Raw genomic sequence first — 26,300 nt, 5'->3', positions numbered from 1 at the left:
TAATTCCTAGAACAAGACCACACTAAATATTAAATAACTATACAGAAAACACTGGCAATCTTTAAGGGACACATAATGTTTTTGTAGAAACTCCAGAAAACAATGGAAAAAAATTTAATGGTAAATAATGTCATTTTGCAGCTGTTGGAAATGAATATCTGAAAGAAGTAATTTTTTTAACAAAATCACTGAACAACTTGGAAGAGAAAATCAATTAAACCATTCTCTCAAACTAATGGTATTTAAATGATTGAGTTATAAAGATAAATTTAAACTTTTAGGGAAACTTATATCCAGTATGATTTTGAATATGAAGAATAGTTTTGAATTCTAACATTTGTACTTCTACAAACTTAAAGAAACGAGAGCATAGCACTGGATTTGGTTCCTGGCTAAAGTAGGAGAAAGATTTTTATAAAATCTAATGATCTGTAGAATATGAGCAGTTGAAAATTCAAAAGATTTTCACATCTGAATAAAGGTAAATTATACAGTGGAGAAGGGTACTTCAAACATTTTAAAATGCCAGTTTACAGGAAAGGGTATACAAATTACAGGAAAAAGTAGAGGAATATTTGCTAACTGATTGAAAAAAGCAAAAACTAATAAAATCTAGGAACAAAACTCAGTAAAAATATTGACAAGATTAAAGGTCGAATGTAGAAAGATGACAGTTGTGTTAGTTTGAAATTTTAATAAATTTTCCAATCACAGAGATAACTTGATTATTCTAAAGCATTTAGTAGATACCAAAAAATATAAGAGAAGAATCTCTGTCCCCTATAAAATTGCTAGTTATATGTTACAATTTTGGTCTCTTTTTTTCTGGGACTATATTGGGAGTTAGAAGAGGGATATGGTAGAATGAGATGTATTTCCACAAACACTATTGGGATTATATGGTTTTGTTGTGCTGCTTTTGATTGAACAGAATGATAGCATGAGCTAATGAATTATCCCTTTTTTTTTTAAAAAAAAAAAACAGAGTCTCCACTCACTGCAGCCTCCACCTCCTGGGTTAAAGCAATCCTCCTGCCTAAGCCTCCCAAGTAGCTGGAGCTACAGGTGTGCGCCACCAGGCCCAGCTAATTTTTTAATTTTTTTTAGTAAAGTTGAAGTTTTACCATGTTGGCCAGGCTTGTCTTAAACTCCTGAGCTCAAGTGGTATCCTCACCTTGGCCACCCAAAGTGCTGGGATTACAGGCGTGAGCAACCATGCCCAGCTGAATCATCTGTAAAATTAATAATTACATAAGGAAATTCTGAAGTCTGGATATACCATAAATTACTTAACTATTTGTCTGTTGTTAGATTATTTCCCTGAAAAAGAAACAAAAATAGTGATAAATGTAATTAAATTAGCTCATTAAAAAGAGCTAAGTAGTATAAGAATAGTTTTCATTAAAAACTCAGATAGGCCAGGTGCTGTGGCTCACACCCACAGGCCTCCCATTCTAGGATTACTGACTATATGTTCAAAAATCCCAGCACTTTGTGAGGCCAATGCATGAGGATCACTTGAGCCCAGGAGTTTGAGACCAGCCTGGGCAACATAGGGAAACACTGTCTTTACTATAAAAATAAAAACAAAAAAAAATTAGCCCCAGCTTCTTGGGAGGTTGAGGCAGGAGGATCACTTGAACCCAGAAGTTCAAGGCTGCAGTGAGCCGTGATTATGCCACTGCACTACAGCCTAGGTGACAGAGCCAAACTTTGTTTCAAAAAAAAAAAAAATAGAAAAGAAAAATATTACAGATAAAGTGAAAGTTCCTCTTAATACTCCCAAACCACTCTCAGTTTCTTTCTTAGAAGTAAGCTGGTAATACATCCTTCTATGCATGGATATAGATGTTTACTTTGTTAAAAATAGTTACTTTTGTTTTCTGACCTTTTTTTCTTACACGGATGATATATTCATTTAGTAAGTCAATGAATATTCATTAAGTACTTACTATGTCCCAGGTGTTGTTGTAGATCCTGGAGTAGTGAATAAAATTCTTGTCCATGTAGAACTTCTAGTGGGAGAGCTCATCAATAAACAAGATAATTAAGTAAAATACAGAGTATGGTTAGTGCTAAGAAGAAAAAATAAAGCAAAAAAAAGACAATAGAAATGCAAGGGAGGAGGGCATTTGAAATTTTAAATACGGTAGTCAAGGAAGTCCTCGCTGAAAAAATGTCTTTGGAGTAAGGACTTGAAGGAAGTGACAGAGCTACCTGTTTGAAGGACTAGGAGAAGCCCAGTAATCCAGGCAGATTAATAACATGTACAAAAGACCCAAGATACGTACCTCAAAGACAGCAAGAAGAGCAGTGAGCTGTTGCTGAGTGAATGAGAGAGAGAGAGCACTAGGAAAAGATGGGGGCATGGGGTACAGACCATGCCATGTAGAGCCTTGTTAGTAAGGACTCCAAGGAGTCATTGGATTTTACGTAGAAGAGTGGCATTGATTTTTCTTTTTTGGTTTAAGAGATGGGATCTTCCTATATTGGCCACGTTGGTCTTGAACTCCTGGCCTCAAGCATTCCGCCCACCTCAGCCTCCCAAACTGCTAGGATTACAGGTGTGAGCCACTGCACCTGGTCAGCACAATCAGATGGACATTCAAAGAGCATTATTGATTGGCTGTAATGAGAACAGATTGCATGGGGGCAAGGGCCAAGAGACCAATTAGGGTGGTGTTATTCTGCAGTGCATATTATTCTAGACAACTTGGGATTTTTCCTACTAATGATATGTCTTAGAGATGTTTCCTGTCATTATCTAGAGCTCTACCTTATTCCTTGTATCTATCTGCCTCATGTTATTCCATAGACTGGATGATATTGTTATAATTAACTATTTCTCAGTTAATGGACATTTGGGTAGTTTCTATTGTTTTATTATTACAGCCAATGCTATAATGAAAATCTTTGTATATGCCTCTTTGTGTACATGCAGATATCAAGAAGTAGAATTATCAAGTGTGTACCCTATACCAGCTAAGAGTGAAAAAAAAAATTATAAAATTTGATGATACATCCTGTTGGGATTTTGATTTGATTTATTTGGGAAAGAATTTGTATCTTTCTTTATACAGGTTAGCATCCCTAATCCAAAAATCTGAAATCTGAAATGGTCCAAAATCTGAAACTTTTTGAGAGCTGACATGACACTACAAGTAGAAAATTCTACACCTGACACCTTTACTCTCTGATGGTTCAATATACACAAACTTTATTTCACGGGCAAAATTAATCAAAATGTTGTATAAAATTACCTTTAGGCTATGTATATAAGGTATATATGAAACATAAATGGATTTCATGTTTACATTTAGGCCCCATCCCCAAGATATCTCCCTGTGTATATGCAACTATTCCAAAATCTGAGAAAATCTGAAATCTGAAACACTTCTGGTTCCAACCATTTCACATAGAGGACATTCAACCTATAATATTAAGGCTTCACATCCAAGAACGTGACACATATGAATGTTATGGGTTTTGTTTTTTTTTTTTTCACAGAGATCTTATGTATTTCTTGCTCAAAATATGGTAAAAGTTATCAATTTTCATGTGTTGAATTTGTTTGATACTCGGGTGTTTCTCTTATTTTCTCTAGTGACTTCCTGCTGCTAGTTTTGAAGGACATTGTATCGCAGAGGCCAACACTTCAAGTTATTTTAATGAGTGCGACTTTAAACGCTGAGCTTTTTTCAGAGTATTTTAATTCCTGCCCAGTTATTACTATACCAGGTGATTAAAATGCATCATTAAATATGTATAATTCTAATGCTTTAAGCAAATATAATTATTTTAAAGTTTGACACATAAGTAGATATTTATACCTCTTTCTAGAGAAGTGATTCATTTATAACATAAAATCATAAACCTTTAATGTAGTTGAGATAACATGTCTTGCTGGGAGATTTTAATTTTTTTAGGTGACTTATAAAAAAAGTCATGGTTACTTATCACTAGCATTCCATCATGTTTAACATCAAAGTTTATAGTGGCAGTATGTCATCAAGAGGGAATTTGTGCCTGCAACAGTATATTTGTTCATTTCTGGATTCTGCTAAATTTCTGGATGTTGGTCCACTCTGGGAGAAAGTAAAGTTGGATAGTCTGCTTTTTCTTTCGGTGCTTCCACAGTCTCATTGTGAAATTAATTTATCACCCTGAGCTTTGATTTATCCTTCAATCAAAAAGACTCTTTGGAAGTACTGACTGATAAACAATAATGCGGTTTGTTTTAGTTATAGAGAATGCCGACAATAAATTTAAGGAAGAAACTTTGTGTTTAATCTAGAATACAATTTTTGAATGTTTAAAGATCCTCTACGGTGGAAGTGGGGCAGGTATGAAAGGTGTAACAGGTTAAAAAAAAAAAGTCTTAGGAAATGATCATTTCTCTACCTATACACTGTCTTACTGACTGAAATCTACCCTTTCCTATTTCTGTTACCAAGAACTTTTCTTCTTGATACTTTTAAGACCACAGAACAAATAGGACCTTAGTATGACAAGCTTTGTTTTAAGAGAATTATATATATAAACTATTTCATGATGGTTAAATGGGTGTTCTCAGGCTTTTCTATTTTTATCCCCTTGTTTTTCTAGGTCGTACATTTCCTGTTGATCAATTTTTTTTGGAAGATGCAATTGCTGTGACAAGGTAGGGAAGATACTAATTAAGATTCAGTGAAAGGACCTGGCATGGTGGTTCATGCCTGTAATTCCAGCACTTGGGAGGCCAAGGTGGAAGGATCCTTTGAGGCCAGGAGTTCAAGACCAGCTTGGGCAACATACTGAGACCCACATCTCTTGAAAAAAAAAAAAAAAAAAAAGACTCAGTGAAACTTTGAAAACAGAATAATATTTTACCCTCAGTGTGCCAGAATACTAATACATGTGTTAGTCTTTTTTTCTAATTTTTCTACACTTTGATCTTAGCCAAAAAGCCAAGAAGTGACTTTCTTCTGTTTTTTCTGTTTGAGTATTTTGTTCTCTTCTCTCTTTCAGCAAACAGATTGCCAATATTTAAATCCTTCTACTTACTTTTTTTTTTTTGGAAGTAGAATCTTACTCTGTGGCCCAGGCTGGAGTACAGGGTTGTAATCATAGCTCACTGCAGCCTCAAACACTTGACTCAAGCAGTCCTCCTACTTCAGCCTCCTGAGTAGCCGAACTGCAGACACACACCACCATGCCTAATTTTTTTAGTGGTTTTGTAGAGACAGGAGTCTCGTGTTGCCCACGCTGGTCTCAAACTCCTCACCTCAAGCAGTCCTCCTGCCTTACCTCCCAAAATGATGGGATTATAGTCATGAGCCACCATGCCTGGCCCCCTTTACTTACTACAACTTTGGCAAGTAGCTTAAGTCTCTCTGTACTTTAATTTTAATGAATTAATACTTGCTGATTCTGCTGAGAGCATAAGATAATTAATGAATTAATACTTGCAAAGTGCTTAGAACTGTGCCTGGCACATAGTGCATGCTCTTAAAAATGTTAGCTATTACTGGCCAGGTGCAGTGGCTCGTGCTTATAATCCCAGTACTTTGAGAGGCCAGGGCAGGTGGATCACCTCAGGTCAGGAGTTCAAGACCAGCCTGGCCAACATGGTGAAACCCCGTCTCTACTAAAAATAGAAAAATTAGCTGGGCGTGATGCTACATGCCTGTAGTATCAGTTACTCTGGTGGCTGAGGCAGGAGAATCACTTGAATCCAGAAGGGAGAGGTTGCAGTGAGCTAAGATTGTGCCATTGCACTCCAGCCTGGGTAGCAGAGTGAAACTCTGTCTCAAAAAAAAAAAAAAAAGTTAGCTCGGCCGGGCGCGGTGGCTCAAGCCTGTAATCCCAGCACTTTGGGAGGCCGAGGCGGGTGGATCATGAGGTCAAGAGATCGAGACCATCCTGGTCAACATGGTGAAACCCCGTCTCTACCAAAAATACAAAAAATTAGCTGGGCATGGTAGCGTGTGCCTGTAATCCCAGCTACTCAGGAGGCTGAGGCAGGAGAATTGCCTGAACCCAGGAGGCGGAGGTTGCGGTGAGCCGAGATCGCGCCATTGCACTCCAGCCTGGGTAACAAGAGCGAAACTCCCTCTCATAAAAAAAAAAAAAAAAAAAAAAAAAAAAGTTAGCTATTATTATATCATCATTCTACACACATAGAGTTTGCAGTATAGCCTGAGTGTTAAGATGTCTGTCTAATTAATTTTAAGTACTAGATAGAAAATGGTAATGTCCATTGTATATAAACAGATCTCTCTTCTTTGAAAGCCCTTGAGGATTCCCCAAGATTTCCTTTGCACTGTTTCTTCGCACTGTTAACTCTCCCTTAGACTCGTGTGATTTCAACTGTCATCCCTGTGTCAAGAACTCCCAGATCAGTATCTTCATTCCTGACCTCTGAGCTCTAGATTGAAACACCCCTAATATCTGGCACCTTAATACAAGTCAGAATTTTTCTCCTTCTCTGTTCCTTCCTTCTCTAATAAGCCCCCTCCTAATTCCATATTCATTTAATGGTACTGTATTCTCAAGCTAAAAACCCAAAACCAGTGGCTCTCAAATTTTAGTGTGCAATAAGAATACTTAAGGAGCTTATTAGAATTATTATTTTCTGGGCCCTATCCCACTACCATGGCATATGAGTTTCTGAAGAAATCATCTTTCAACCAGTTTACCTGTCTTTTCTTTTTCAAACTCACTGCTTTCAGAATTTTATATATAAATATATAGGTGTGTGTGTGTGTGTGTGTGTGTGTGTGTGTGTGTATGTGTGTGTGTGTGTGTGTGTGTGTTTTGTTTTGTTTTTTTTGAGAAAGTCTCACTTTGTTACCCAGGCTGAGGGCAGTGGTACAATCATAGCTCACTGCAGCCTCGGTCTCCAGGGCTCAAGTGATCCTGCCACCTCAGAATACCAAGTAGCTGAGACTACAGGTATGTGCCACCATACCTGGCCAATTTTTGTATTTTTAGTAGAGACAAGGTCTCGCTATGTCACCCAAGCTTAGAATTATCTTTAAACATAGAATTGGTAACATTCCTCCTGTTCTTAAAAACTTTCACTGGTTCCCTATCACTCACACTTTGTGGACACTGAAGGCCCATGTCATCTGACCCCAGCCAATATTTAACTTCCTTTCCTACTTTATTTTCCTACCTACGTAAACCTTAGCATTGTGAGACTACTTGTTATTTCTCAAATATGCCATACTATTCCTATCTGTATTCCTTTTTCCCACTTCCTTCTCTAGCCTTTCTTTAACATCCAACTTGAATGCTGACTCCATTACATTTCCTATTTTCTGCTATTAAAAATTAATCACTTCTTTATTAAAAGTCACAGAGTACTTTTCTTGTGTGTCTAATGACATTTATTTCTGTCTTGCAGAATAGTGAGTTGTTTTGTTCTGTTCTCACTAATTTGTAAGCTCCTTGAAAGTGTATTTATTTTTCTATGCTATACCACCACCATCACCATAGTCCCTTGTACAAAATAGACATTCAGTAAATGTTCAATAAACAAAAAACTGGTGAATGTGAAAAGAGTGTATGGCATTTAGTGGAGAGAAGGGGTTGGAGGAAGTCAGGATTATAGAATCATAGGTTTTTAAATCTGTTTGTTTGTTTGGAGACAGAGTTTCACTCTTGTTGCCCAAGCTGGAGTGCAATAGTGTGATCTTGGCTCACCATAACCTCCAAATCCCAGGTTCAAGCGATTCTCCTGCTTCAGCCTCCTGAGTAGCTGGGATTACAGGCATGCACCACCACGTCTGGCTAATTTTGTATTTTTAGAAGAGACGGGGTTTCTGCATGTTTGTCAAACTGGTCTCAAACTCCTGGCCTCAGGTGATCCACCCACCTCGGCCTCCCAAAGTGCTGGGATTACAGGAGTCAGCCACTGCACCCAGCCTCTAAATCTTTTTTTTAACAGGCTACAATACACTTTATGCAAATGAAATCTTAATAGGAAATCATACAGAAATAACAGATAAAACAGGAATTATCAGGCTGAAAGAATAGCCCCTAATTACTTACTTTGCTCCCATTCCCTTACCTTACCTTGGGGCTTTGAGCAACATTTAAGGGTCCAGGAAAAAAAAATTGCGGGATTTATCTATGCTAATTTCCCAAAAGATGAGAAAGTAAAGCCCTTTGAAACTGACTTGCTGGAAGTCTCATGGCAGTTTGGTTTAGTGGCAGACCTAGAACTCAAATCCAGAGCTTTTGGTTTTAAATCTAGTCATTTTTCTGCTTTGCCATGATGTCTAATAGTATTGTCACTAACAAATATTAAACTGACGAGTTATAAGAGTTTTGAAATGTTTTAAGGACAGTCCTAGGTTGATGTTCAGCCAATAGCTAGAAACTTGGGTCCAAATTTCATGGCAACAAAGAGGTGTCAGCTTCCTGGGAATTATCATTGAAACAAGAGGATTGATAAGATTACCATGGAAGAATTAAAAATGAAGAGGGCTGTTACTAAGGCTATAACTCAAATGTGTTTTCTGAATGTCCATGCCATTATTCCTGGATAGAGCTTTTCTCCAAATTCTTAGCTGGTCTCCTAGACAGACCTAAAAGCATTGCAGTGTGTTCCCAACCAGAAATAGGGTACAGGCAGCATCCTGGATTGGTGGAAGGATGGCACATGAATTGGGCAGAAACAGTGACATTTCGCTAATGAGCACATTAAATAGGTGAATTCTTTCGCTCCCCACCAACAGAACCACATATACACAACCACATTCCTTTGTCTTTCTCAGGTATGTATTGCAGGATGGGAGCCCATATATGCGGTCCATGAAACAGATTTCAAAGGAAAAGCTTAAAGCAAGGCGGAACAGAACTGCATTTGAAGAAGTGGAAGAAGACCTGAGGCTCTCCCTTCACCTCCAGGATCAGGATTCTGTCAAAGATGCAGTGCCAGATCAACAGTTAGATTTTAAGCAGCTCTTGGCCCGCTATAAAGGTAACATGCCTCCTGGGGGAATATTATAATTATGCCAAAGATTTCTGACACTCTTTCCTACCATGATTTGGAAAATGAAAAATATGACACTTGTTTCATAGTTACATTGCCTTTAATTCATCAGAGCAACCTTAAACTTAGAAAAACCATTCAGAGGCTGGGCATGGTGGCTCACACCTGTAATCCCAGCACTTTGGGAGGCCGAGGTGGGCAGATCACCTGAGGTCAGGAGTTCAAGACCAGCCTGACCAACATGGAGAAACCCCATCTCTACTTTGAAAAAAAAAAAAAGAAAGAAAAATGGTTCAGATACATATTTAGAATACAATTGTTAACCATACTTGCCAATGGGTTTTTTTCTAATTATAGAAGAAATATGTGCTCATTAAAGAAAAATTATGAGGTAGTAAAATATAAGTTATATTCTTGTGCATTTTGTAGCTTTTTATTTTGATGTAATTTCAAATTTACAGCAAAGTTTGCAAGACTAAACAATCAACTCTCATATATCCTTTACCCCAGTTCACCAGTTGTTAATGTTTTCCTTCATTTTTTGCTTTACCATTTGCTCTGGGTGCATGTATTTTTTTTTTTCTTCTTCTGAATCTCCTGAGAGTAAGTTGCAGATATGATACCCTTTTACCCTTAATATTTTAGTATGTCTTTCCTAAAAACAAGGACATTCTCTTATATAACCATAGTACAGTGATCAAAATGAAGACATTTAACATTGATACAATTATTTAATTCACAATCTATACTCAGATTTGAATAATTATCTCAATAATATTTATTTTTGCTATTTTTTTCCTGATTCAGGATCCTATCATGGATCATATATTACATTCAGTCATGTGTTCTTAGTCTCCTTTGATCTAGAACAGCTCCTCGTCCTTTGTCTTTTAGTGACCTTGACAATTTTTAAAGATTATTTTATACAATGTCCATCCATTTGGGTTTGGTGTTCCCCCGTAATTAAGTTTAGGTTATACATTTTTGGCTGGAGCACCACAAAAACAATCTTGATTTCTTGATGCATCATATCAAAAGGCACCTAGGCCCACAGTGCTGACTTGTCCCATTATTGGCAATGTTAACTTGCTCACTTGGAAAAGATGATGTTAGCTAGGTTTCTCCCCTGAGTAATTACTATTTCTTTTGTAGCGAACAAGTCACTTGTGAAGTGATATTTGAGATTATTTTAAAATCCTTTAATATCCCACTAGTTTTGGCATTATTCTTGGGCTTTTAAAATAACATCGTTTGGAGGCCGGGTGTGGTGGCTCACGCCTGTAATCCTAGCACTTTGGGAGGCCGAGGTGGGTGGATCACCTGAGGTCAGGAGTTCAAGACCAGCCTGGCCATCATGGAGAAACCCCATCTTAAAAAAAAAAAAAAAAAAAACATCTTTTGGGGCCTATCCTGTGCTGAGCTTTTTATATTTGCTGTTAGGTAAACATAAAAAGACTCTATGCCAGACTCTAGCCAGCTACTCTTTTGTTTCTATGTGGTCTTCTATCCATATGAGCTAAACTAAACCCATAGAAACCCAGTATTACTACTTTTGCTTTCTTCCTTGAAGCCTAGACTAGAAGCAGATCTCAGCTGCCCTTCTTTCTCCTTTTTCCCTAGACTGTCACCCCTGTTCCTCTTAGTTCTTCCCAAAAAAGGGATGTTTATCTTTCGTAAGAGCTTCCAACCCCTGTTACTGCTTCTGTAGGATAAGAGGCAAGTGAATTTTCCTTTTTCTGTATCTACCAAAGATAGTTCCCATTCCTGGATGGGGAATGGTAATCACCAAGTAATTAAGACATTAGCCATTGTTCTGTTGTTTAAGAAGGTAACCATAGTTCCCAAATATTTTACTTCATCTTCCTAATATTCTGAGATGTAAAGCTAAGAGAATGGACTGTATTTTATAGACCTGGGTTCAACTCCCAAGGCTCTCATAAAACCAGCTAATGATCTTGAGCAAGTTCTTTATTCTCTCTGTGCCTCAGTTTCCTTATCTATAAAGTAGAGTCATTTAGAGAAATATAATACAAACCCACAAGGATAGTGCCCAGCTAGTAAGTACAGATCTGTGATTCTAATTAAAATACATCTGACTCAAAAATTTGTGTTCTATGTATACATCATACTAACTGATAATTCCCATTTCCTTATTCTATTAAACTGTGGAACAAGAAAATTCCTTTCCAGCTGGGCACAGTGGCTCACGCCTATAACCCCAACACTTTGGGAGGCTGAGGCAGGAGGATCACATGAGCCCAGGAGTTCAAGGCCAGCGTGGGCAAATATTGAGACCTTGTCTCTACTACAAATGTTTTTTAAAATTGTCCAGGTGTGGTGACTGGCCCCTGTAGTCCCAGCTACTTAAGAGGCTGAGGCTGGAGGATTGCTTGAGCAAAGGGGTTCAAGGTTGCAGTGAGCTATGATTGCACCAGTGCACTCCAACCCCAACAGAGTGAGACCCTGTCTCAAAAAAAAAAAAAAGAAAATCCCTTTGGTTTCTCTTTGAAAATTTTGGAGTTTTCTTTTAAAATTATCACTGAATCGGCCGGGCGCGGTGGCTCAAGCTTGTAATCCCAGCACTATGGGAGGCCGAGGCTGGTGGATCACGAGGTCGAGAGATCGAGACCATCCTGGTCAACATGGTGAAACCCCGTCTCTACTAAAAATACAAAAAATTAGCTGGGCATGGTGGCGTGTGCCTGTAATCCCAGCTACTCAGGAGGCTGAGGCAGGAGAATTGCCTGAACCCAGGAGGCGGAGGTTGCGGTGAGCCGAGATCGCGCCATTGCACTCCAGCCTGGGTAACAAGAGCAAAACTCCGTCTCAAAAAAAAAAAAAAAAATTATCACTGAATCTAATCCATGACTTTCTAATTTTAAGCACAAAGGTTACTAAAGTTCAGAAAGTACCTTTGGGACCTCCTTTCTAAGGAAGGAGAATGGAGGAGTTGAGGTCAGGAAACATGACTCTACCACCAGCTTCTGGATATGATACTGGTCTGATTGCTTAGCTTTTCTGAGCTTCTGGTTCCCTGTTTTGTTGTGTTTCTTTTTTTAAAAAGTCCTTACAAAAATTAGCCAGTCATGGTGGCTCACACCTTTAGTCCCAACTACTTGGGAGGTTGAGGCAATGAGAATCACTTGAAACCAGGAGGCAGAGGCTGCAGTGAGCAGAGATTGTACCACTGCCCTCTAGCCTAGGCAACAGAGCAAGACTCCATCTCAAAAAAAAAAAAAAAGTCTTGAACTAGTTGATCTCAGTGTTCTCTTTCATCTTTCAGAAAATTAAATAATGTTTCCTACTTCAATTTTTAAGGCATTTTCTAGTTTTTCTTTGAAAAAATTAATAATCTTTATTTTAAACATATTATTGATTTGGCTGGGCACAGTGGCTCATGCCTATAATTCCAGCACTTTGGGAGGCTGAGGCTGGAGGATTGCTTGAGCCCAGGAGTTTAAGACCAGCCTGGGCATCATGGAGCTGCCTTGTCTCTAAAAAAAAAATTTTTAATTAGCTGGTATGGTGGTGTGCACCTGTAGTCCCTGCTACTTGGGAGGCTGAGGTGAAAGATTGTTTGAACCCCAAGGGCCAAGGCTGCAGTGAGCCATGATCATGCCACTGTACTCCAGCCCGAGCAAAAGAGTGAGACCCTGTTTTAAGTAATAATAATAATTTACAGAAATAAAATTATGTTCAATTTTCTTTTTTTTTTTTTGATTAGTTGATCCTTTCTCCTTTTTGAAATGTCTGGTTTTTTGGAATCTTGGTAAAGAAAAGTGATTTCCTGCTCCACCTTCCTCACTTAACCATACCTTGTTGTGGAGGCTGTTTCTTCCCTTTTTTTTTTTTTTAAGACAGAATTTTGCTCTTGTTGCCCAGGCTGGAGTGCAGTGGCTCGATTTCAGCTCACTGCAATCTTGGCCCCTGGGCCATGCACTCGGACCCTTTTTTCCATTTTTGACCAACATGGCATTCATTCTACCACAACAATATTGTTTTGCAACTGCTTCTTTTTGTTGAGATGGAGACTCGCTCTGTTGTCCAGTTGGAGTTCAGTGGCACAATCTCAGCTCACTGCAGCCTCTGCCTCCTGGGTTCAAGCGATTTTCCTGCCTCAGCCTCCCTAGTAACTGTGATTACAGGCAGCCGCCACCATGTCTGGCTAATTTTGTGTGTGTGTGTGTGTGTGTGTGTGTGTATTTTTAGTAGAGACGGGGTTTGACCATATTGTCAGGCTGGTTTTGAACTTCTGACCTCAGGTGATCCACCCGCCTTGGCCTCCCAAAGTGCTGGGATTACAGGCATGAGTCACCACACCTAGCCGAAACTGTTTTTGTCCCTCTTCAAACTTCTCAGCACCATGTAAGAAGTTTCCCTTCCTTGGTACCAACTATAGTTATTTTGTTCCGTTTAGGCTGTAGTTAGGATGATAGGTCATTAGGAGGGCCTGAGAAAAAAGGGCAGCAGTCATGGAAGAGTTAGTCACCAACAATATGCTATTTGCTTTTAAAACAGCTGAGGTAACTGGGCTCACGCCTATAATCCCAACACTTTGAGAGGCCGAGGCAGGTGGAACACAGGGTCAAGAGTTTGAGACCAGCCTGACCAACATGGTAAAACCTCGTCTCTACTAAAAATAGAAAAATTAGCTGGACATGGTGTTGTGCACCTGTCATCCCAGTACTCAGGAGGCTGAGGCAGGAAAACCCCTTAAACCCGGCAGGCAGAGGTTGCATTGAGCCAAGATCACGCCACTGCACTCCAGCCGGGGCTATAGAGGAAGACTCTGTCTAAAAAATAAATAAATAAATTTCTAAAATAAGTAAAAGAGCTGAGGTTTGTAGTACATCCTAAAGAACTATATTATTTACCAGGCCACAGATAGATTAGAAGATTGTGACAGAGGAGCTTGTGAGGGTCTATGAATAGACTCCATGGGTGTTGGTGAAGCCATTACAATCACATTTATTTTTCGGGGAAGATCTGTCACTTACCATTTTCTCAAAGGAACCTAAAGTTTAAGTGAGTCACTGTTATAAAAATACTGGTGAAAGCTGTGGTCTCTGTCCATTGTTGCCATAGGTTAGTGTTACCTGGGCTTCCAGCATATCTCATTCATGAGTCAACTGAATCTAGAAGGAGTTTCTAAAATGTATTTGACTTTGAATTTTGTTTCCAGAACTTAAGTTTTCAATAAATATTTGAAGGGTAAAAGAGGGGAAGGAAAGAGGAGAGGGGAAAACTGGCCCATCTGGGTCTTTCCAACAGGGGCAGGCGCCTGCTTTTTGGGTCATTGTTGAAGCAAAAATACTTCTGATGAGGCTGGATTTTCTGGGAAACTAAAAGAAAAAAGTAGCCTGGGTGTAGTGGCTATAAACCTACCACTTTGGGAGGCCGAGGCAGGAGGATTGCCTTAGTCCAGGAGTTCAAGACCAGCCTGGGCAACACAGCAAGACCCCGTGTCTACAAAAAATAAGATTAACCAGGCATAATGGTGCATGCCTGCAGTCCCAGCTACTCAAGAGGCTAAGATGGGAGGATCACTTGAGCCTGGGAGGTCGAGGCTGCAGTGAACTATGATCACACCACTGCATTCCAGCCTGGGCGACAGAGCAAGAACCTGTCTCTAAACAAATAAATAAAAGAAAAAAGTTCATTTCAGTACATTAAATGTTAATATCTGTACAATTAAACCAACACTCACCTAATTCACAGGCATATTGTCTTCAACAAGGTATAAATATCCTTCTCATTTTTACCTTTTTTTCAGGGGTTAGCAAGTCAGTCATCAAAACAATGTCCATCATGGATTTTGAAAAGGTGAATCTTGAATTAATAGAGGCTTTATTAGAATGGATTGTGGACGGAAAGCACTCCTACCCTCCAGGTAACTGCTTCTTTATTTAAGCCTGGATGATCCACAAATGAAACACTCAGTCCTTGGCTAAATGGGAACCTACCCATGAGTGTTTGAATTACATGCAAACTCTTTGCACACAGTATACAAGGCTTTGCAGTTTGATAAACTTCCCAGCTCTGCTATCCAGGAATCTTGGAACCTTGAATAAAGTCCTTATCTTTTTTTATGTTTCAATTTCCTTGTAAAATGAAGACCATAGTAAATCCTGTTACTTAAAACTATTTTGGCTGGGCGCGGTGGCTCAAGCCTGTAATCCCAGCACTTTGGGAGGCCGAGGCGGGTGGATCACAAGGTCGAGAGATCGAGACCAACCTGGTCAACATGGTGAAACCCCGTCTCTACTAAACATACAAAAAATTAGCTGGGCATGGTGGCGCGTGCCTATAATCCCAGCTACCCAGGAGGCTGAGGCAGGAGAATTGCCTGAACCCAGGAGGCGGAGGTTGCGGTGAGCCGAGATTGGGCCATTGCACTCCAGCCTGGGTAACAAGAGTGAAACTCCGTCTCAGGAAAAAAAAAAAAAAAACTATTTTGGAGATTAAAAGAAACCATATGTAAGGCACTTAGCACAGTATCTGACATATAGTTAAGGCCCAGTAGATACTGCCCCTAATACTGATGGTATTATAATTATAATAATATAGTCCAGATGTGGTAGCTCACACTTGTAATCCCAGCACTTTGAGAGGCTGAGGCAGGTGAATCATTTGAGCCCAGGATCAAGATCAAGATCAGCCTGGGAGACATAGTAAAACCACATCTCTACAAAAAATGCAAAAATTAGTCAGTGTGGTGCCACACATCTGTAGTCTCAGCTCCTTGGGGTGGTGGGAGTGGGAGGATTGCTTGAACCTGAGGCTGCCATGAGCCATGATGGCACCACTGCACTCCAGCTTAGGCAACAGAGCAAGGCCGTGTCTCAAAAAAATACACATCATGTTTTGTATGTTATATGTATTACGTAGTGTATTCTTTTTGGTTTGGTTTGGTTTGGTTTTGGGGTTTTTGTTTGTTAGTTTGTTTTGAGACAGAGTCTCACTCTGTTGCCCAGGCTGGAGTGCATGATGTCGGCTCACTGCAACCTCTGCCTCCTGGGTTCAAGCAGTCCTCTGGCCTAAGCTTCCTGAGTAGCTGGGACTACAGGTATGCGCCTCTGTGCCTGGCTAATTTTTGTATTTTTAGTAGTTTTAGAGACAGGGTTTTGCCATGTTGGTCAGTCTGGTCTTGAACTCCTGCCCTCAGGTGATCCACCCGCCTCAGCCTCCCAAAGTGCTGGGATTACATGCGTGAGCCAACATACCTGGTGTACATTACTGTATTCTTACAATAAGCTAAAGAAAATAAAATGTTATTTTAAAAGTCACAAGGAAGAGAAAATATATTTACTATTTATTAAGTGGAAGCAATTTATCATAAAGGTCTTCATCTTTGTCGCCTTCGCATTGAGTAGGTTGAGGAGGAGGAAGAGGAGGGGTTCCTCTTGCTGTCTCAGGGGTGACAGAAGTGGAAGAAGTGGAAGGTGAGGCAGAAGAGGCAGTCACGCTCATTGCAACATTAAGGAAACATTGTCATTTCTGTCTCACTTTGCTCTTTCATTTCTCCAAAAATGTTTCTGTATAGTATCAAATCTTCCACTGTTTGCTTTGGTTTCAGTGCCCCATCACAGAATGGTCCATGTCATAGTAGAAGTTAAAAACAATCTTGAACCATTCTGCCAGATTGTCTAAGGTCAATTTGTTTTCTGGCACTGCTGCTTCTTTTACATCTTCTTCATCGTCCGGCACTATTTTGGAAGCACTCATCTCCATCAAGTCTTCTGTTAATTCCTCTGGTGTGGTGTTTGCTAGCTCTTGAATTTCTCCAGGATCCAAGATCTTGAAATCCTTCACCACTGCTACCATCTCCCCACCATGATTTCATATCGATAGTCTCTTTTATGATTTTCTCAATTGCATTATAAATCCTGTGAAGTCATGCACATCTGGACACACAGCTTTGTCTAGCAGGAGTTTATTGTTTTAGGCTTGAGGGCTTTCATGCTTTTTCTGTGACAACTGTGGCATCTTCAATGGAAGAATCCTTCCAGAGATTCATGATGTTCTTTCTATCAGAATTCTCTTTCGTAGCGTTGACAGTCCTTTCCATAGAGTACACTGTATAATGAGCCTTAAAGGTCCTTATGAACCCCTAATACAGAGGCTAAATGTGTTTTGGGGCAAGTAGGTAGATCTCCAGTGTCTTTGATGTTGAACTCATGTCGTTCTGGGTGGCCCGGGACACTGTCCAGTATGAAAAGAACTTTGGCAAGGTACTTCCTGATTCCAGGGACAAAGCACTGATGGAACCAGTCCAGAAAAGAGATTCCCACTGGCCAGCCTTTCTTGTACAACCAGAAGATTGGCAGCTGGTATTTCTTCTTTCGCTTCAGGGCTAGGGATTAGCTTTATAGACAGGGTTCATGAACCCTGTGTTTGCACAAAAGAGTAGAGTAAGCCTGTTCCTTCCTGCCTTAAACCCTAGTACTCACTCCTCTTCCTTACTTATTAAATTGCCCTTTGTGGCATTTTTTTTTTTTCCAGAAGAGGGCACTTTTGTCTGCATTTGAAACCTTTTCAGGCAGATGTCTTTTCTCCTCAATGATTTTCTTAATGGCATCCGGGAACTCATCGTCTGCCGCCTCTTGTTCAGCAGAAGCTGCTGCTTCCGTTATCTCGGTATTTTAAAAGCTAAACCTCCTTTTAAATTATCAAACTATCCTTTGCTGGCATTAAATTTTCCAGCTTTAGATCCTTCCCTTCCATTTACTTTAAGTTGTCATATAATACTTTGCTTTTTCTTGAATCATATTAGACTCTATAGATATGCTTTATAGCAATCTTGCACCCACATAAAAATTGCATTTTCAATAAGATAAAAAGGTATTTCTCAAAAAGCACAAGGCTTTCACACCTGCTGGCATAGCTGCAGTGACAGCTTCACAGATTTCTTTTTCTTCTTTCACAATGGCCCTTACTCTGGATTCATATATCCGGAAATGGCAGGCAATGCACAGTTACAAACCTCTGCAGTACATATTGAGCAATTCAACTTTTGCTTGTCATGACTTCTCTCTGTTTCTTGGGAGTACGTACAGCATCACTAGTGGCACTTTGTATAGATCCCATGTTATTCAAGGTTTACTGTATTCCACTAAACACAATGGAAAATACACAAGAACCACAAGAGATCACTTTTTACTGTAATATACAATTTACTGAAAAACAAATGACTTACGTAGAGATGATTAGTGTCACAGTACATTTTAAATGGATTTTCACAACACTTGAGCTCACTGCAGTAGCAACAGGAGGTGACTGCAAAATCATTTTTAATAAAGTTATTAACAGTTATATGCTGTACTATAGTTCATTTTGTGTAGTTTGATTTAATACTGCATTTTTATATTTGTTCACATTTCTCTAGATGCAAATGGTGCCAGGTACAGTCTATAAGTGTGTATGTGTGGGTGTGTGAGTTTTGATAAATTTAACTTTTTATCATAGATTTGTGTGTATTTTATGATATACTATTTTATGATATAAAATAGACTAGTATTTATATATATCTTATGCATTTATGACATATCTTTTTAAATTTTTTTCATATTTCTAGGCTATGCAGTTCATCTGCTAGTTTTTTATTTTTTTTTTCAAATTGTCCCAAATCTCCAAAAATTTTTCAATGTATTTATTGGAAAAATATTGCCTGAGTATAGACTCATGCAGTGCAAACCTATGTTGTTCAAGTGAACACTTATTATTGTTTTTATTTTTTTATTTTTATTATTTTTATTTTTTTTAAGAGACGGAGTTTCGCTCTTGTTATCCAGGCTGGAGTGCAATGATGCGATCTCGGCTCACCGCAACCTCCGCCTCCTGGGTTCAGGCAATTCTCCTGCTTTAGCCTCCTGAGTAGCTGGAATTATAGGCACGTCCCACCATGCCCAGCTAATTTTTTGTCTTTTTAGTAGACACGGGGTTTCACCATGTTGACTAGGATGGTCTCGATCTCTTTTTTTTTTTTTTTTTTTTTTTTTGAGACGGAGTTTTGCTCTTGTTACCCAGGCTGGAGGGCAATGGCACGATCTCGGCTCACCGCAACCTCCGCCTCCTGGGTTCAGGCAATTCTCCTTCCTCAGCCTCCTGAGTAGCTGGATTACAGGTACGTGCCACCATGCCCAGCTAATTTTTTGTATTTTTAGTAGAGACGGGGTTTCACCATGTTGACCAGGATGGTCTCGATCTCTTGACCTCGTGATCCGCCCGCCTCGGCCTCCCAAAGTGCTGGGATTACAGGCTTGAGCCACCGCGCCCGGCACACTTATTTTTGTTAAATGCTATTACTACTACTGTACTATAACACAGAGCAGTTACTGCTTTTCCCTACTCACTGTCTTCCCATACTGATAGCCATCTTAACCTCACTTGCAGTCCCTTGTCCCTAGAATAAATACTCCAAATCTTCTCTTTACTAAATCTATTATTTTCTTCAGGTTTCTCCTCAATTTACCTCTACAGACCACCCTATCTGTTGTCCTGCCCCACTCCCCTTACTGTATTGTAATATCTAAAAATAATTTTTATTTTCACTGTAGCACTTAACACTGTCTGAAGTTAGAGTTTTGCTTACTGACTGCCTCCTTCAATAGGATGTAAGTTCCTTAAGAATAGAGATTTCTGGCCAGGTGCGGTGGCTCACGCCTGTAATCCCAGCACTTTGGGAGGATGAGGTGGGCAGATCACGAGGTCAAGAGATCGAGACCTCCTGGCCAACATGGTGAAACCCCATCTCTACTAAAAATACAAAAATTAGCCAGGCATGGTGATGGGTGCCTGGAATCCCAGCTACTTGGGAGGCTGAGGCAGGAGAATCGCTTGAACCCAGGAGGTGGAGGTTGCAGTGAGCCAAGATTTCACCACTTCATTCCAACCTGGGTCACAGAGCAAGCAGAGCAAGACTCTGTCTCTAAAAAAAGAATTTTTTTAGGCCGGGCATGGTGGCTCACGCCTGTAATCCTAGCACTTTGGGAGGCCGAGGTGGGTGGATCACCTGAGGTCAGGAGTACAAGACCAGCCTGGTTATCATGGAGAAACTCCATTTTAATTTTAAAAAAAAGAAAAGACAAAAAAAGAAGAAAAAAAAAATTTTTTAATATATATATATATGTGCTGGGTGCGGTGGCTCAAGCCTGTAATCCCAGCACTTTGGGAGGCTGAGGCGGGTGGATCACGAGGTCAAGAGATTGAGACCATCCTGGTCAACATGGTGAAACCCTGTCTCTACTAAAAATACAAAAAATTAGCTGGGCATGGTGGCACGTGCCTGTAATCCCAGCTACTCAGGAGGCTGAGGCAGGAGAATTGCCTGAACCCAGGAGGTGGAGGTTGCGGTGAGCCGACATCGCGCCATTGCCCTCCAGCCTGGGTAACAAGAGCGAAACTCCGTCTCAAAAAAAATATATATATATATATATGTATATATATATGTATACACACATATATACGTATATATATATATACACACATATATACATATATATATACACATATACATATATGTATAAAAATTTATGTGGTCATAAAGAACTTAAGAGAAATAGGAATAGTTGCTCTCTTCTGCTTACACTTTAATCATTATGTGGTTTTCTCTTTTTCTTTCTTTCTTTTTTTTTTTTTTTTGAGACAGAGTCTCTGTTGCCCAGGCAATGGAATGCAATAGCACAATCAGCTCTGCAACCTCTGCCTCCCAAGTTCAAGTAATTCGCCTGCCTCAGCCTCCCAAGTAGCTGGGACTACAGGCATGCACCACCACACACCCAGCTAATTTCTGCATTTTTAGTAGAGATGGGGTTTCACAATTATTTTTCAACATAAGAGTATGTTTTACCATTCTTTAATTGTGTGGCTTTTTTTCCTTTGTATTTTTCTTTTTGCTTATCTTCTCTTTTAATAAAAATTTAAAAAAAAAATTTTTTTTTTGAGATAGAGTCGCTTTGTGACTCAAGCTAGAGTGCAGTGGCACAATCACAGATAACTGCAGTTTCAACTTCCCAGGCTCAAGGGATCCTCCAGCCTCCCTCAGCCACTCGAGTAGTTAGGACCACAGGCATGTGCCACCATGCCCTACTAATTTTTTAATTTTTTAAAGTGACAGTGTCTCCCTGTGTTGCCCAGGCTGCTCTCAAACTCCTAGGCTCAAGCAGTCTTCCTACTTCAGCCTCTCAAAGTGCTGGGATTACAGGCGTGAACCACCACACCTGACCTCAATAAAATTTTGTGGCATTTTAGTAGAGAGGATCATGAGTATGTAATGGAAAGAACATGGATCTGATGCCAGACACCTCAGCTTTGTGTCCAAGCTCCATGCTTATTAACTCTGTGGCCTGAGTCTGAAGTTACTGAGTCACTTGCAGGGGTACTAGTAGGCTTTTTTTTTTTTTGAGATGGAATCTTGCTCTGTCACCTAGGCTGGAGTGCAAAGGCATGATTTTGGCTCACTGCAACCTCCGCCTCCTGGGTTCAAGCGATCTCCTGCCTCAGCCTCCTGAGTAGCTAGGATTACAGGTGTGTGCCACCACACTTGGCTAATTTTTTTGTATTTTTGGTAGAGGCAGAGTTTCACCATATTGGCCAGGCTGGTCTCGAACTCCTGACCTCATGATCTGCCCACCTCGGCCTTCGAAAGTGCTAGGATTGCAGTCATGAGCCACTGTGCCTGGGCTTCTTTTTCTTTTTTATTGAGTTGGAGTCTCACTCTGTGGCCCAGGGTGGAGTGCAGTGGCAGTGGCACAATCTCAGCTTACTGCAACCTCCACTTTCTGGAATCAAGTGGTTCTCATGCCTCAGCCTCCCAAGTAGCTAGGATTACAGGCATACACCACCATGCCAGGCTAATTTTTGTATTTTTAGTAGAGACGGGGTTTCACCATTTTGGCCAGGCTAGTCTCAAACTCTTGACCTCAGGTGATCCACCCACCTCAGCTCCTAAAGTGCTGGGATTACAGGTGTGAGCCACTGTGCCTGGCCACTAATAACCTTCTTAATGGATGGCTATGAGGATTAAGTGAGATAATATATGTGAACATTCTTTGTTACTATGAAATACTAAAAACAAGGATGAAAGCTCTCTTTCAGCCTTCTTCAGAGTTCTAGTTTTGTAATAATTCAGGTATCTCAGTTATTTAGTGGGAAGGATAACTATGACTAAATAATAGGTCATGAGTTCTCTATTGGCAGATGCTTTTTTTATATCCCATTGCACTTCATGTGAGCTGACATAGGCACCCAATAAATATTTGTGGGATTAAAGGAGGGACTGGTGAAAACAGTACCATTTTTCTCCCTGAATCAAGCACAAAAGAAGGTAACTCTTGCTGAGTTACTGCTCTTGACAGAGAAATATACTATAATCAGTTTTCATTCTTATTTTTTAATGTAAAATTTAAAAGCCCATAAACTTAATATGATATTGTTAATTAATGTGCTGTCTCTAAAATATATCTGAATTTAGATTACCAGATTGGCCAGCCAATTATTGTTTCCTTTTTTCATTTCCAGCAAAATGTTTATGGATTTTATTTATTAATAGAGGGAAGAGCCTTCCTGTCTTATAAGGTTAGAATAACTCTTCCTATGGAAATAGAATGTCAAGGTTGAGTGCGATGTTGCATGCCTGTGGTCCCAACTACTCAGGAGGCCAAAGCAGAAAGATTGCTTGGGCTCGAGAGTTCAAGACCAGTCTGGGCAGTATAGTGAGACCTCATCTCAAAAAAAAATAAAGAAAGAAATAGAAAGTAGCCAGTGTACTGAAAAAGTATATTTAAAGAACTTTGCTAGGCCAGGCACAGTGACTCACGCCTGTAATCTCAGCACTTTGGGAGGCTGAGGTGGGCAAATCACTTGAGTCCAGGAGTTTGAGACCAGCCTGGGCAACATGGTGAAACCCCATCTCTACTAAAAATATGAACAATTAGCTGGGCATAATGGCATGTACCTGTAGTCCCAGCTACTCGGGAGGCTAAGGTAGGAAAATAACCTGAGCCTGTGGAGGTTGAGGCTGCAGTGAGCCTGATCATGCAACTGTACTCCAGCCTGGGTGACAGAGCAAGACCTTGTCTCAAAAAATTAAAATTAAAAAAAAGAGTTTAGCTAATAATTATTGGCATTACATTGATAGACATTATACTTTTCCACACCTCAGTTTTTCTGTTTGTAGAATGATAATAATACTCCATTTTGTCCTTATTAAGTCAGAGAATATAAAACATGTAATTTTTTAATTTGTTTTTTATTTGATTTTTTATTTAATTTGATATTTTTATTTACTTTTTTTATTTGTTTTTATTTTTTATTTGTCCCCAAATCCTTGAGAACTTTACAAAGAAAATAAAACTGATAGTGAAAAATTTTCTTATTTTATTTATTTATTTATTTTGAGATAGGGTCTCACTCTTTTTCCCAGGCTGGAGTGCAGTGGCGCAATCTTGGCTCACTGCAACCTCTGCCTCCCTGGCTCAAGCAATCCTCCTACTTCAGCAGGCGAAATTCTCAGATTATTGCATATTTTGGTTTAAAACAACTTTATAGGCCGGGCACGGTGGCTCAAGCCTATAATCCCAGCACTTTGGGAGGCTGAGGCGGGTGGATCACAAGGTCAAGAGATCAAGACCATCCTGGTCAACATGGTGAAACCCCGTCTCTACTAAAAATACAAAAAATTAGCTGGGCATGATGGCGCGTGCCTGTAATCCCAGCTACTCAGGAGGCTGAGGCAGGAGAATTGCCTGAACCCAGGAGGCGGAAGTTGCAGTGAGCCGAGATTGTGCCATTGCACTCCAGCCTGGGTAACAAGAGTGAAACTCTGTCTCAAAAAAAAAAAAAAAACCTTTATAATCTATATTAATTTTTCATTTACTTCACTTATCATATTGATTCTTTTTTTTTTAGGTTTTTTATTTTTCCTTTTCTGTGTCTATGCTTACCCACATATTGATTCTTTTTCTATACCCAGGTGCTATACTTGTATTTTTACCAGGACTTGCAGAAATCAAAATGCTTTATGAACAGCTACAGTCTAATTCTCTCTTCAACAACAGACGTAGTAATCGGTAAGACTTTCTACATTTTAAATCATCTATTGCAGTTACCTCTAAAGATCTCACCACTCTCTTTAGAACCTTGAAGGGTATCACTCTTGGAGCATACATTTGTTTATGCCAGCTGGAAATGAACAAACCTAATTGCTGCAGGAAATCAGTTACTCTCCCTTTATTAAAGAAAAATATTTCTTTTCACTTAGCATAGTGACTTAGCAAATTTGCATATAATTTTGGATGTCAGAGGTGGGGGAAAGGCAGCATTAGTAACAATGAAGTCCTACCATTTTGAAAGAAAATCATCTTCAACAGTTCCTGTTTCAGGAGCAAGACACACTGGGTGTGTCTTCATATTTAAGAGGAAAACTGTTTAACTAACAGTCCCTAAAAATGTAAAAATGAAATTTCTGAGGTTATATCATTGTCATTGCCTCTCTTCTATATACATATATTTATTTTATTTTATTTTATTTTTTGAGATGGAGACGTGCTCTGCGGCCTCGGCTGTAGTGCAGTGGTATGAGTTCAGCTCACTGCAACCTCTACCTCCCAGGTTCAAGCGATTCTCCTGCCTCAGCCTCCCAAGCGGCTAGGATTATAGGCTCTTCTCTATATTTAAAGGAAGAATGATTCTTTGCTGGTTTGTTTGCACTAGGCTTATTGCTAGTAGAATATCAATTATTTATTTCTCTTCATTATTTATTGCTGAATTACACTCCAACATTTTCCCCAAGTTGGTATGAGGCTTTTGGTTCCTAGAACTTAGTAAATATTCTGTCCCCACAAGACCAGAAAAAAAGAAAAAAAAAAAAAAAGAAGAAGTAAATATTTTGTAAGGATCAGAAAGGACTTTACCATTTATTTTATTTATTTTATTTTATTTTATTTTATTTTATTTTTGAGATGGAGTCTCACTCTTGTTACCCAGGCTGGAGTGCGATGGCAGGATCTCGGCTTACCTCTGCCTCGTGGGTTCAAGTGATTCTCCTACAGGTGCCCGCCACCATGATCAGCTAATTTTTGTATTTTTAGTAGAGAGGAGGTTTTGCCATGTTAGCCAGGCTGCTCTTAAACTCCTGACCTCAGGTGATCTGCCCACCTTGATCTCCCAAAGTGCTGGGAATTACACACATGAGCCACTGCATCCGGCCAAGAGTTACCATTTAGAAGAGCTGGGCTCTGATGATAGGTCGTGGAGAAGTTGCTAATACCTAAAGTCATTGTTGGTTTTAGTAGAAATTCACCCACTGTAATCCAGTTTCTGTGTTACGTGCTAGAGTACTTCATGTGCTTTTATTTTCTTCCAGATGTGTTATTCACCCACTTCATTCATCTTTATCCAGTGAAGAGCAGCAGGCAGTGTTTGTAAAACCTCCTGCAGGAGTAACTAAGATTATCATTTCCACCAACATTGCTGAGACATCCATAACCATCGATGATGTTGTTTATGTCATCGATTCTGGGAAAATGAAAGAAAAGAGGTATTCCGTCTTGTGGTGATGTAAGAGAGGGGCTAAAAATGCTTCATTTGGGGAGACAATTGTTAATGGCTAATGCTGTTAAGCTACATGGATTACTTTTGAAAAAATGCTTAATGAAAACTGTCAATGAATGTGTGAGTGATTCTATAGCCAGGACCAGGGACCTTAACATCAAATGGGGATGAAAAGTAATGAATTACTTTTTCTCTCTTTTTTTCATGTGATTTTATATGTGCTTGTGTGAAAAAGGGTTGAATAAAGAAACTATGTCGTTTGGGGAACTGTGTACTTGACACCACTTAAATCAGCACTAGCTGCTCCCACCAGGGACTCAACGATCCCAGAATACACAGGGAACTGTGTCCTTCTACAGGAGGAAGCTGGTTCATCCATTCTGTCCCTGCCAAGCAGTCTTGGCCACGTTTTTGTAAAATGACTCAATTTTATATTTTCTTTTTCTTTATAGATATGATGCCAGCAAAGGTATGGAAAGTCTAGAGGACACTTTTGTATCTCAAGCCAATGCTCTACAAAGAAAAGGCCGAGCAGGCCGGGTTGCATCTGGGGTCTGCTTCCATTTATTCACTAGCCATCACTACAATCACCAGCTTTTAAAGCAACAGCTACCAGAAATACAAAGAGTGCCATTGGAACAGCTGTGTCTAAGGTGACATCTGTTTTTTTGTCTTTTGCCTTCAAAAGGTCTAAATGTTTCTCACCCTATTAAGTTCCACGTTTTCCTTTTTCTCCTGGAAGATATTTGGCTAAGAATGGCCACCGATA

At 39.6% G+C, this 26,300-nt stretch overlaps 1 protein-coding gene across 5 annotated transcripts in view; it reads left to right on the top strand.

Annotated features, from left to right (window-relative positions):
* The window catches only part of DHX57 (DExH-box helicase 57), a 76,771-nt gene that overhangs the window by 20,946 nt on the left and 29,525 nt on the right, over nucleotides 1-26,300 (top strand). For all 5 annotated transcript variants that reach the window (XM_039461773.2, XM_003926790.4, XM_074396173.1 and 2 more), the window contains 7 exons: nucleotides 3,605-3,738; nucleotides 4,606-4,660; nucleotides 8,763-8,968; nucleotides 14,754-14,870; nucleotides 23,952-24,048; nucleotides 25,344-25,517; nucleotides 25,984-26,184. In XM_039461773.2, coding sequence (XP_039317707.1) covers nucleotides 3,605-3,738; nucleotides 4,606-4,660; nucleotides 8,763-8,968; nucleotides 14,754-14,870; nucleotides 23,952-24,048; nucleotides 25,344-25,517; nucleotides 25,984-26,184 — 984 coding nt within the window. The remainder of the gene's footprint in view (nucleotides 1-3,604; nucleotides 3,739-4,605; nucleotides 4,661-8,762; nucleotides 8,969-14,753; nucleotides 14,871-23,951; nucleotides 24,049-25,343; nucleotides 25,518-25,983; nucleotides 26,185-26,300) is intronic.

The sequence above is a fragment of the Saimiri boliviensis genome, chromosome 1 (assembly GCF_048565385.1).
Source record: "Saimiri boliviensis isolate mSaiBol1 chromosome 1, mSaiBol1.pri, whole genome shotgun sequence".
Lineage (NCBI taxonomy): Eukaryota > Metazoa > Chordata > Mammalia > Primates > Cebidae > Saimiri > Saimiri boliviensis.
This window is presented reverse-complemented; position numbering and strand designations above follow the sequence as displayed.